The sequence below is a fragment of the Amphiura filiformis genome, chromosome 20 (assembly GCF_039555335.1).
Source record: "Amphiura filiformis chromosome 20, Afil_fr2py, whole genome shotgun sequence".
Classification (NCBI taxonomy): domain Eukaryota; kingdom Metazoa; phylum Echinodermata; class Ophiuroidea; order Amphilepidida; family Amphiuridae; genus Amphiura; species Amphiura filiformis.
The window spans coordinates 5441089-5455101 of NC_092647.1; the positions used below are offsets into that span (position 1 = coordinate 5441089).

A 14013-nucleotide genomic window follows, 5' to 3' on the forward strand; every position below is an offset into this window, starting at 1 on the left:
TTACTATCCTCTATCGTGTCATAGAGGATAGGCAGTTCCAATATTTTGAATAGTGGATGCTGGCCATTTAGTACCATCATTTGAAGCTGACCCACCCCTATCAACATAATCGGCACATCCACAATGATGTGGGGTTGAAGAGGAACTGACAGACAATACCCAAAATTTGTGTTAGACACTAGACCACATCCACTGAATAAGGATGCCAAATGAACAGGGGATACTGTCACATTTGCTGTGCAATTAAGTTATATCGCTTATTATATACTAGACAAATCTATGATCTGAAGTTTTAAATGTCATCAAATGCAGCTTTGAATTGGGGTCCACAAATATGCAGTGGTGTGCGTAATAAATGGATTACAAAACCACTCTTATTCGGCTTCTTTTTTGCATCAGGAGGTATCATTATCATCCAATAAAACTGTCAGCAAGGATACCTCCTTTCATATTTACAAAAGTTACATATAGATGAATTAGGTGAAAAATTATGATCTGGGAGCTTCGCGGGAACCCACCTACTCTTCCTTCATCCATCTATTTGCACCCCCCCCCCTTTGCTTCAACCTTTGGCCTTATTGATCTGTCCACCAGCTAAACCTTCTTATTCGGTGGTTAATCTGAAACTGAAACCTCTCTGGTTTATTGTTTTGTGTATCCTATCTTCTGTACCTCTAGGTCTACCTCCACAGCTAATAGGAGTAGCCCCAGAGAAGGCCATCAAGCTGACAGTCAATGATTTTGTCAGAGATCATATCAGGAGAGAGGATGGCTCCATTCTACTAGCAGGGGAGCTCTTTTCTGGTGGTATGGTGAGTACTTTGCTACTTTTTGCAGGATGATAATATAGGGTGCTCTTAATAGGGGCTGTAAGGCCTATGACTAGTAACAGGTTACTGTGTTTTTGTACCGTACATATCGGATCAATTAGTAAGACCATTTTAGCAGCTGATCAGAAATCTTTGGGGATTTAGTGCAGAAAGATGTCGCATGTTGTAAACAAAAACATCACAACCAATCACACACTGTAGACAGCATTTGATCAGCTTGTGGCATGATATTATTGTTATTAACCAATCATGAACCATATATTGCTCTAAATGCAGCGCATTGACTTTGGTGTCTACTGCATGGTCAAATCTGTATTCATATCACAAATTGATTGATTGGTGGAATATATTTTGATGTTTGCGCATGACGGGTGTTTTTCGTAAAAATCTATCTGAAAATGTTTACCGCAAGAGTATCATGCATCTTCAGTATTGTTCGTCCAATCACGTATATTCGATGAACTTCTTGAAGTCTCCATACAATTATATCTCTCACTTGAAGTGCATTGCAACGATCCTACCAAATGTTTTTATGTATCGGTGTCATTACCTTATTATCATGCCTCTCATAATTATTTTTATTGGGCATTTGTGGATTTTTGTTTATGATGTCTAATGTTCTATAAGGAATGTTTATTTTCAGGATTAATCATGCTTTTTTAATCTTCCCTTCAGTCCCTGTACAAAAGTATAGAGAGTACAGGATTGGTTCCTCGGTATTTCATGGTTTTGACACCTGACATCTTTGTCTATTGATTGCTATCCATACAGGCTGGTGGTTGTCAAGTTATCTTTACCAACCCGTTAGAAATTGTCAAAATCCGTCTTCAAGTAGCAGGTGAACTACATTCAGGGCCCAGAGTCAGTGCTATATCAGTTATTAAAGAACTGGGATTTTTTGGCCTCTATAAGGTAAGATTGTGTATAATTTAAGTAAAAGTAAACTTATACACTGTAAATGGTCATGTGTCGTATGGTGAGACTTCCATTTGAAATACCCACTCCAGTTGTGGAAGATATAGGTTAAGTCATATACTGGGGGAGTATGGTTTTTAAAATAATTAATCCCTAGTCAATTCCATTTGATAAACATACTCCCTGTGGATGACTTGTCTTAAATCTACTACAGGGTATGGTAGATTTCAAATAGGGTTACAATAAGAGCTATATAAACAGGGGGTTGGTAAAAATACCCAGAAACTGGCAAATGTGTGGCCTGTTACTGTGAGCAAAAAGAACCGATAGCTATAATCAAATTAAGTATTTTTTTGCCAGACTGGAACATGCGCGTTGCGTCCATGTAGTGTACTAAGCGTGTACGCAGTGTAAGGCACGTGTATACTTTCTTCTGTACCGCACTATCTTTGTGTGTGTTTATCGCGGAGCCACTAGCGTTCACAGTGTTCCAGTTTGGCCAAGAAATACTTAATTTGATTATAGCTTCATGTGTGAGAGAACAAATCAGATTCTGGACATTTTATTAGCTAACCTTTAGCCTTGATTCAAGACTTCTACCTCTTTATCCTTCTTGCATCTTCCTTTTTAGAAAATCAATCTCAGCCGCTAGATTTTTGCTTCTTGAACATAACTGCTGGCTGCTTACAATATCAAGAAGCATACTACATAGGAACAACCTGTCGCTGATGGCGTTGTACACTGTGCTTCTTAAATTTTATAGCACCGCAATAGATTTTCTATTTTGTTTGTTTCTTTTAATACAGGGTGCAAGGGCGTGCTTTTTACGAGATATCCCATTTTCAGCAATCTACTTCCCTGCCTATGCACACTTCAAATCATTGTTTGCTGATGAAGATGGTCACAATTCACCATTAACTCTCCTAACTGCTGCTACAATATCAGGTAATTGTTTCCTTTTGTTTGTGTGTGTGTGTTGGTAAAAGCCTTCAACAGAGGATGTTAACCAAAATACACTTCACATAACAGTGGATACCCAGCAAGCATGTATATCCTCAGTTCCTTCCCCCTGCCAGCACTAGGAACAACGACAGACCCCTGCAGAAATTAATAAAAATAAAAATGTTCAGTATGCAGATAGAACAGTCAACAAATGCCGAAAAGCATGATAAGCCGCACACAACTCTGCCAACCTGTTAAAAAGTTCTACTCAAGGACCAACTTTTTTTTGTATTTGCAAGACTTATACTGTTCCTAGCGCAACACAGTGATGCCAATAACGCACATTAGTTTCAACCACTAATCCAGGAGCAATTGTGCTACAGCACCATTAGTGCTCTTGGTTTTAATTCTGGCCTGATTTCACTATTATTAGAAAAAGCACTTTTCCAATGCGGAAACATCCTCCCCACTAACCAAGTAGCACAAGTGAACAGGAAAGGAAGCCAGCGCTGTAATGCTGACAAGTTGAGCGTTTCTTGTACGCTCAGGTTTGAATACTCTACCTGCATCAGCAAAGTTCAAGCATGCTCAGAAGACTCGGGCATTGGACTGTACAATCTGGCATTTAATCTAATGTATCGTGTGTGTATAATATTCAATGACCTGATGTGATTTGTTCCCTCCTAGGTGCTCCTGCTGCTTATTTTACAACACCCGCCGATGTGATCAAGACAAGGCTACAGGTGGTAGCCAGGGCAGGGCAGACGACCTATACTGGTGTCATGGACTGTACAAAGAAAATCTGGAAGCAAGAAGGATTCTGGGCATTCTTTAAAGGAGGACCAGGTAATGAGTTATGTCAAAATATGAGCATCATTGTATAACTGATGTTCTTATTGTAGTCATTATCTTAGTAGTTATTATTTAGTGTGCGTAAAGACAAACCAATGGGTATAAAAATGCTTGAATATTGAAGATTACTCTTTTTCTTTTTTTGGGGGGGGGGGGTGTAATCCTACAAATTATTCAATATAAATTATACACATGTTTGTGCACACACTGCTGCTACATGTATACATGTACATTTTCCTTACCGCAGTATGATTCGGGCATTAGCAAGCTTGTTTTAAGAATGTACAACATTAGATTTTAAAAAGAAATGATTTGGAGTGCAGCTTATGGCAGGTACGTAATATCTATCATACATATTATTTTTTCTTTAAAATCACCAAGTTTGAAATCGCTACACTTGTTGAACATGAAGCCTGAAACATATTGAGATTTTAACATATTACCCATAGGCTGTAAAGGTTTACAAATATGTAGTGGACGGTGCAAACAAAGTGTTTTTATTGAATGAATGTGATTACATACAGTCTAATTGCATGTGGTCTTTGAATGTCACCCCTATAAAGTTCAGTTTCAAGTTGATTAATCTGAACTCTCTTTCTCCGTTTCACTCATTCTCTATGCAACTTGGACAGATCACGAAGTGCATTTAGGCTTGGGTGAGAGTTCACATTAACAGGCTCTAAGTTGTGTCTTACATGTGTTGTTTGTATGTTTTAGTCTCAAAACATTTCAAGTTAAATTCTTATATGAATAGCTGTGGCTGATTTTAGGAAGCTGCTTATTTTTGAAGATGGTGTACAACAATTGTATACAGGTGGTGCATGATTTCATAGCTGAATATGGTTTTATAATTGTTTTTGTTAGGTGACAAAATAAAAACCCTGATCTACAGGCCCAACCGACCCAGATTTTGTTTGTTTGCTAATTGGTTTTTTTTAGCTGTATGCATTATTGAAAATGTTCAGTTGTTGGCCCAAATGGATTGATTTAGGCTGAATTTTTTTGAAGAAAATCAGATATATTTTAAAATGTGTGCAAGAGAAATACTCTTCCAGAAAAAACAAAGACAAATTCCAACTGGCTGACCCTACTTGGCAAGTCCGTCCACCCTTAGAACAGGGTTTTTTCTGTCACCTCAGGGTTGCCATGGATAGGTAGAAGGGAGTGTAATACCATGGACGAAAGAGATAACAGGCAAACTCCAAACAGTCAAAGCCTCGGCATCACCCGATAATAAGGGCCGATTGTTCCATGAAATGCGACAAGCGAAACTACTACGCACATACTGCCTATTTTTACGGTCTTTAGCCTTAACATGAAGACACGCAAAGCTCTATTGCATATACGCGAAGGCACACAATGCTGGCGTGATTGTTAAACACAGCACAATCGAATATGTGAGAATTCACAGCATACAATGCATGGGGACTTGACTGTTGATAGTATCTAGTAGGTTGTGGAAATATCTTTTGTGCTGTTGAATTTGATAGTTTGTAAACATGTGGGAATATTAAATTGATGGGAATGAAAAATAAACAAGGGAAATGTAGCTCAGAAAAGTTTCAAAACATTTTTTAAAAAAAAGATAAAATCTGTCTTTTTTTTCTGTTTTTTTTTTTATTGAGAAAAAATCCTAAGGGTATTATGAGCTTGCAAGGCCTCAAAAGTCTGTGGCAATCCTGAAGTTAAGTAAGCATATCTTTGGTGCATCAGTTGATGTAATTTTTTGTATCAACAAAGATTAGAGTATGGCACTGCAAACTTTATTATATTGAATGTTGCCTTATATATTTAATCTCGGACACATTTAAAAGCAACAAATGCATGTACAACATTCGAAACTTTTATACCAACAGCAGTATAAGATATCGCAAGCTTGCAAATAGTCCCATTAGAAATAATAATGCACAGAATATGATACAACAACAGTGGAAATTGCAGCACAAAATTAAACACAATTTTAACTTTGGTTAGTGGTATGGTATGATTTACAGGAGATATTTTCTCCTTACGTCCTGTACTGATATGATTCAAGGTCTTCTGGGGCTTGACACCAACATTTATAATGATTTGGCAAAGAGATTAATAACAATAGCACCTGAGCCGTTGAATTTAAGGGTGGTATACCAGAGAAGATGTAAGAAAAGGAGAGAGAACAGAATTACATCCTTGAGATAATCCCGTAGGTAATCCTGTCGCACCTATTCATAGTCCTTTATTCTCAAGTAGTTACACATCTACTTGAAAGTAGTCTTTGATCATGTTGATGTGATGTGTGTTGCCGACCACGGTTGATTAATTTTCACTCCGGAATTGGAAATATTTCCAATGTTTCTATAGAGAATTCCTTGAAAGTATGACACGTGGTACCTGTTGCTCTGATCATGCTGATGGAATACCACACATGGATACTACAAGAAAGAAATGTAGTTTTGTAAAAATTCCCACAAAATTCGCCCATTTTGGAACATATATTAATTATTTGGGAGAGTATTTTAGGATTTTGTTAGAAAAGGGATGATTGTTGATCATCTTTATTTTATTGTTTTATGTATTTTCCTGTAATTTCCTGCAAACCTAATAAAGATATTTTGATACTTGAAAATGGTCTGTATCATAAATCGTAGAGGTTGAAAGTGTCAGCAAACGTCAGAAATTATAATTTGCCATGGAGCTTCGGTCATATTTTATTTGAAATATAACTGGATGTTAGGGTCTGCATGCATGGTATAATAAATGGTATGCATAGTATGATGGTATACAGGCACTGACCTTTCCCTAAAACTAGTAAGCAGCAACTTGTGTATCACACCCATCATGGGTTCAAACCCCTTTGTTGTATTTTATTGTTAAATATAAATAGCGTGATTACTTTTGAATGAGCGGCTGCACACATATTTTGTTTGAGGATAGCTTGGTCTGTCTCCTTTTCCTCACATCTTCTCTGGGTATACTTACCAACTGACCTAAACAAAGAGTTTAGATCATGATATATAATTGATAACAGTAAATGGGCTATTCCAGTTTATGACAAGCTTGGAAAATATTCGCAATTATTTTAAATTTTGCCGCAACTAATCATTACTTTGTCAAATCTCTTGTTCTCTTTTCAGCTCGTATATTCCGATCATCACCTCAGTTTGGTGTGACATTGCTTACCTATGAGTTGTTACAGAGATCATTTGTTGTAGACTTTGGAGGAAGGTAAGAGACATGCCATTAATATGGAATACAATAAATGAAAATTAACCTACAGAATTTTTTCTTACTGCACATCAATGAATTCACAACTTACGGTCTCTTAAATTCACATAAGCACGTGCCAGTCACGTTTTACGCAAAGCCCAATTAAAATGCTGCATCCCACTGTGGGCACGCCATACGAATGATTTTGTATGAGTCTGCGCCAATTTCAAGCCAAACAAATTATCTATCACTGTCCCATATAGCGGTGACATAGTGATATGATGGCTTTAGAGACACATTCTGACTTTCAGGGGTTGACAGGTCTGTATGTTTTTAACTACTTTAACAATTCATCATTTTGGATTTGATGGTACAAAATTCTAAATCTACATTTGTCTGTTTTGTCATTAATCAGGCGGCCAGAAGGTTCTCAAGTGGCAACACATGAGCGTAGTTACACAGTGGACTTGCCACCCATCAACCCAGACCACATTGGAGGTCTTCGTCTAGCAGTAGCAACATTTGCTGGTGTGGAATCCAAGTTTGGGCTCTTCTTACCGAAATTCAGGAACCCAGTCCTAAAGGGCAATCACGCTACCTGAAAGCAGAGTTAATTGTGCAACAGATTCATTGTATCGTAATAAAATGAACAGATTATATTTTCCTCCTTGTCCTTGAGTTTTTCAGCATTATATTTCGTTGCCACAAGGTAAACTGTTTTCACCATTACTATTATTATTTTTTTTTTTTGGTGGTTGTTGAAAATTGTTTGTCATGTGAAGGTAACTTAAGTTGTCAGTACACCATTGCAGCTGACAAATCTGGGGCCTGTACTCGGATTGGCAATTCTATGGACACATGGAGACGAACACCCATGTTCCCACCACGCATCCATGACTACGCAACAGCAAGGAGGTTACAGGCCCAGCAGGTGCTTGCAATTACGCATACAGATCTAAAATAGAACATTTTGTTCGTTTAATTGCCCATCCGAGTATAGTGCACAAAGACTTGCCAATTGATCTCAACCCAAGGTGGAGGAGCTTCAGCAACTTGGAATGAAACCAAACTTAACATCAATTAAAAATCATTTCAAAACACAATGATCTTATCAGGATTCATAACATTTTTGATACATCGGAATTCCAAAATGTGTAGTTATGTTGGTTTTGGACACGATTGGTTAAATGTTAGTGGAATGCAGGCCTTGGCTGATAGATGCTAAGGGAACAAATCACAAGTAGGGGCATACTAGGCCACCGGGCCAGGGGGAAAAATGTCCAAAACGTCCAGCTGACCAGGACAAATACCTAAAACCCGATCTAAAGGAAGATGCTCATTACAATTTTTGGTCAATGTTGTCCTTGTATTTCGAGCCAGGGTCTTGCCCCCCTGCAACTCCCCCTCTTCCCGGTCAGTATACCTCTGATTAAAAGATTGCTGTTGATCTCAATATAAATTTGAGTGGATTTAACATTCAAATCATTGCATGATTACTATTACTCTAACAACCGAGAAAGAATTTTGTTGTTACTTGTCAGTATTAAATTTCAAGTCTAGCCTCGTCACATAAAACTTCCCCTTCCTGAAAAAAGTATTCAAGTATTTCGTGCAAGTTTTATAATTTGTTTTACTCATACTTGGAGTAGATTGTATTTCTTTACAATGTGTTATTATCAGTGGCTGAGGCTCATTAACGCAAGTGTTGCCAAAACTTTCCAGTACCGAGGAGTGGTGAATTGGCTCACCAGGCTACTATGAATGATTCTCAAGTAGCCCAATTTTAACAACTCCAAAAACGCACCCAATTTGGGTGGTTGTACCCAATTTAGAACATATAACCCATATCCACTTGGGCGGAAGAGTGCTTCAATGATAAAACTGCTGGTACTTACTTTTGGCAGGTTCAAAACCCTTTCTAAATCAGCCAAATAGAAAAAAAGTTTACTACCGCAGTCTTACACATACAAAAGGCAAGTCGCTGCACAAGTTTCTGAGCGATCCTCAGTAGCCCTAAATCGTGGTGTTGGCATCACTGATTAACTCCACACTGTGTAGTAGCACTAATGGGCTATTCCAGTTGAAATCCATACACCCCTATGGAAGACATGACCTTAATATTCCACACAGGGAGTGTGAATTTCAAATGGGGTGACTCCATTTGAAATCTTTTTTTCATTTGGCCGATTTAGAAAGGGTTTTGAACCTGGAAGAGGAAGAGACTACTCATACTTAAGTTAATTCTATTAAGGGTCAGTGCACCATAACCTTTTTGCAAAGAGCTTACGATCATTAACATCTTGTATTTATTTAAGAGCAAGTAAAGAACACTTGTTTTGTCATGTAACTGCAAAACCTGTGTGAAAGGTAACTGGCACTCCAACAACCTTGATGTTTATAACACAACTGGATTGATGTTATTATGTGGGCATTTATCATTGTTATCCATTGTTCTTGGCAATGTATTTCCTGCCTTAAATGCTAATGACACATGTTGCCAATCACATCAAAACAATGCAGCTGTCATCAATTGTTTTGAAGCTACTCAGAGCTATTCCTGACCAAATCTTTACGGTTCCAAACTTGTCTGATGGTGAACCGCTAAAAACAGACTAATTGCTGCATGTTCCTGCATGCAGGGGATGCAGGTTTTTGTTTTTCAATTTTATTTATTTTCTAGATATTAAAGTGGGGATTATGAGGTCTGCTCATGTTTGAACAGAAATTTGTTTGCTTCACCTGCACCAGTGTGACTTGAGAATTGAAAAGAGCGTGCAACGCCAAACGTGAAGTATGGAAATATATTGGGTTGAGAGCCCCCTGAATCAGAATATATTGATGTTACATAATAGTATGACTATAGGGGTGTGAGAGTGCTTGAGTAGATCACTGCAGGTTCAGTTTCTATCTCAGCAACACATTCTGTTCTGTTGCGCAGTTGTAATTTTGTATTCTCGTTTTAAGTAGTGTGCGTATCCAAGTTTGCTGCTACTTCATAGCGCGGGTGTTTTAGAAGCATTTATTTCAGTTTATGCCGTTTTTCAGTTTTGGGTGGTCAAGTAAGTTTGTTTATAGTGGGAAGGAATCAACACCAGGTTGGCATGGGATAGCTAGACTTCATGGCACAGTGCGTGCTTGTCGTTTTTCAGCAATAAACCGACATCAAATGCAATATCTGTTATTACTATGGAGTGTGATGTAAGGATAGTTATAATAGGGGTAGCAAAGAAATCTTGATGGTGTGCATCATTTGTTGTACTGGCTCCACTTATTCTACCTGTGTGGTATTTGTTATGTTGCAACTGCCGTGTTTCGATGTGATGGGTGATTTATTTCTAACATGACATGCCCATTATGTTAATCCATCATCAATGCAAAATATGTTTTGTAAAAAGCCAATATTGTGACTTATATGTCAGAAATAAGTAGCAGTACCATATCTATTACAAGCGGCCCATGAATTTTATCTACTTTATAGATATACAATGTTAATTATCAACACTTTGATAGAAAAATTCTTGGTGTAGAGTATTGACGGGGAAATGTTATTCATATCAATAGCAACAGCTAATATGCATCTTTTGAACAATATTAGTATATAGCTTTGCACAGTGTCAACACAACACCATATAGCACTTCCTCCATAACATATCTGTATGTACTTTAATTGTGAATGTTCAAACAGCACCAGAACAGATACAGGGTGAATCATAATGATATATACTCACCAGCTTTGTCATCTAATGAAACGCTGGTTTCTTCTAAATTCAGCATTAGATCCTCACATAAAATGACATAAATCTACAAATAAGGTGGATGTTATACTGCATTTTGATGTGGCAGTCTTGGCCATGCTCACTGGATATTGATGGGTACCAGATCATTGTGATACACCTTGTAGGTGTAAGCCACTCTATACTCTTAAAAATTGCAAGATATAATAATCAAGTATGCCTCCTCTTCTTCCATGATCAACAGATAGCTTTAATGTCTCCTTCATGCTTTATTAGCCTCATGTCCAATGCACCATGCTGGGAGAGTGCAAATATTATATCCATATAATTTCCTAGTCGGTACCGAGTATCAGTGGTCTCACTGGAAATTGAACTTGGGATCTTATAGATGAGTTGACCTCAATGTTTATCAACAAAGGCAAGAGGCTGGTATATCGATATGGTTGAGTGAACTCCATGCAACCACAACACTGTTCAATAGCCTTACTGTGATGTGGCGGGAGTGGCTGAACAAAATATGATGCATGCGCATACTGCCAGGCAAAAACAATGGAAATTGTGATGATGCGTGCGCATATTGCTAGGCATTGACGTCAGAAGTCAACTCATCTATAGACATAGGCAATAATACCATTGCACCAGTGACACTTCTCTGTGTAAGTCTGGGGTTCAACTTTACAAATACCTGCAATATCATGTCAAAAGTGCCAAAATCGTTGTTACATGTTCAAATCAAAGTGTGCAATTAATGCAGAGTTGACCCTGTGGACATACGTGGTGTTGTTAGCTTGCTGGACATGCATATTAAAACAAGTTCTCTAAAAATTTGCAATAGATGCAACACAATGCAGCAGCATGTATAAATAGTAAATATGTATGTGGATTATGCTGTTGTGCATCCGGATGGCCGGGTATGGATGGGCAGGCTCATATGATAAGATCCAGTACACATAAGTTCTGTGTAACAGGTGTGATACACATGTATACAATAATTCAAAATCAGTCACAAATTAATACCTCTGATGAAACTAGTGTGCTTTGGCAAACTAAACTATTGGACCCTCTTTTTTTCCCAAGCTGCCACATGCCAGCTAGGGTTAAATTAATTTTCAGGCCATTTGGTGGGCACGGCACTTGAAATGTCACACTAATTTACCAAAATCAGTCCAAAATATAACTGAGACATAATTGGTTCAAAATTTCTGAATTTTATCAAAAATTCATCTTCAAAAACTTATTTGTTGATTTTGTAGCAAAGGTCACCGAAAATGTGCTAAAACTAATGTTTTACCTGCTCAAGCGTAATAGTAGCCCAAAAGGTGTGAAATCTGGGGCCATTGTTGTAGGATGATAGTTAAGTTCTCCTAATTGGGCTACCAAATTGTGGGCATGGCAACTCTAATACTAACACTATAGAACAATGAATGAGTGAGACACCTGCTATTGTGGTTCCATCACCATCATGTTCTATTGTCTGAGTAATTAAAGTAAAAGGAGAAGGGTTCAATACAACCATTATGTTTTGATGAATCCAAGTGTGTGCAAATATCGGATCCAACACATAATAATGATAAAATTGGATGCTTTACGTTTTAAGATAGTGGACTCTACTACGTCTCATCCAATATTTTTAAACTCATAGTTTGAGCAATCCAATTTTATATCAGACATTGGATAAAAAAATAGTACTGTTATAGTTTGGATTAAGAACTTGAGTTTGTATGGGGAGAGGCAAAATCTAGTATACAATGTAAACAAGCTTCTATATGATGAAATGATATTTTATTTAACAAGTTTTGAATATCTTTTGAAGTATCTATGTATTATATGTTGTACAAGCACAGATATCTGTATCCCTGTATGTATACTAATGAACAATCCTGAGATGGGTAATGTACATACTCTTGTTTATAGAAAAGAAAGACTTTATTCAATATATTTGTACATGTATGATATGTTTTTAACTGATATAATATGAGAATTGATTGTAACTCATTTATTACTATTAAACAAAATCCACAGACTGGCAGGTGGTACAATGTACAGCAAATTTCACATTAGAAAGCAGTGCTAGAAATAAGCTGCAATCTTTTATAGCCATTTGGGCCCTTGCATGTATGGGTTTTAAATCTACAGACCGTCAACAATTTTCATGGGCCCCAAGCTCAAATTGAAGATCTGAGCGCAAGAAGACCGTAAGTCCACTTGGCCCCTCAATATGTATACACTACTAAAGTTACATATAGTTTCTTAGGGTTTTATGTTTAATACATGTTCTAGGGTCAAAACCTAATGAAAGGTTGTGAAAGATCTCTTTTGGCCCCTGAACATGTATAAAACATTACCAAACTATACGAAACTATACGCAACTTAAGTGTATACATGTTGAGGGGCCAAGTGGACTTGGTCTTGGTGTTAGATTGGTCCATATTTGTGTGACACTTTGTCAGACTTGCAAATCAACAGCATGTAATGCCATGGATTGATATTGAAGTCCGCATTGAGTCCATCTGGCTGACTTTGGCATCAACATTTCACAGGTCCTCAATCAGGATAACAGATTTGGCAGACCTGTAGTGGTTATCACAGGCTTTTGGTTTGAGAGGACCCACCTTATTTCAAGCACTGTTGGAATGTATGAGTCAAGTAACTTTGACAAGAAATGGGCTCGAGTTTGCGATCCTATCAGTTAGATTCTGCTGGGATCGAAAGCTCGGCATTGGATCAAGATTCTGCTATACGATAAAAAGTTGTGCCACTAATTGGTGAAGTTTCAGACAGCCCATCTTTTTCTGTTCAGTGTTACCCAGAAACTCAAGATTTGTACTGTGTCCTATTTCCTGAACTCTGGCACAAGTGTCTGAATCCAGTTGTGATGCGAACAAGGAGATAAGTCATTAGTTAGGCGATACTAATTTTCATTCTCTTATTTGATATTCAGAAGTTTTCGGGGAATGTGATTTCTGACAATTTTTTGAAAGCAGGACCATGCGGTCAAAGAACACCTGGTTTGTAGGTCTAATGTGAAATTAGCTGTACAATGTCACATCATTTGTTATGCTCACATACTTTTTTTTAAGATCTGAAAGATACTCTATAGATCATTGTATACAGTACATAAGGTTTCCTACATGACTTCACAGCACATGTTACCAAGTGGACATATGGTCCATATGGTCTGTCGCCCTGCAGGTTGGTATCCCATACCAACAGAGAGCGTACCAAATGTAAACACATGTCTTGTCAACGCATATGGTAATTGGATGTAGATCTAAGATGTGTCATGTAGAAAACCCTCATGTATGCTAATAGAAAAACACTTTGGAAATGAATTTAATACTGAGACTTACTATTTGTGGTGTTGCATGTGGAACCACCAGACAGCATTAGGCAGCTGACCTGTTGGACTAGTCACATGATAGACAGCTAGGTATCGTCTTGATGAATCGGAGTCCAACGGGTTAATTGCCAGTTGAAGTCTGGTGGTTCCAGACCAACGTCGCAAAGTTGCAAAAAGTAAGTTCCAGTATTAGATTTATTTCCAAAATTCTGTT

The 14013-nt window shown here is 37.7% G+C and overlaps 1 protein-coding gene across 1 annotated transcript in view; it reads left to right on the top strand.

Moving 5' to 3' along the window:
• The window catches only part of LOC140141935 (electrogenic aspartate/glutamate antiporter SLC25A13, mitochondrial-like), a 52837-nt gene extending 44174 nt beyond the window's left edge, over window positions 1-8663 (top strand). The window contains exons 11-16 of the mRNA XM_072163818.1: window positions 679-812; window positions 1602-1742; window positions 2552-2690; window positions 3375-3533; window positions 6653-6743; window positions 7141-8663. Of these exons, the coding sequence (XP_072019919.1) occupies window positions 679-812; window positions 1602-1742; window positions 2552-2690; window positions 3375-3533; window positions 6653-6743; window positions 7141-7327 (851 nt within the window). The 3' untranslated portion in view covers window positions 7328-8663. The remainder of the gene's footprint in view (window positions 1-678; window positions 813-1601; window positions 1743-2551; window positions 2691-3374; window positions 3534-6652; window positions 6744-7140) is intronic.
• Window positions 8664-14013: the final 5350 nt, after the last annotated feature.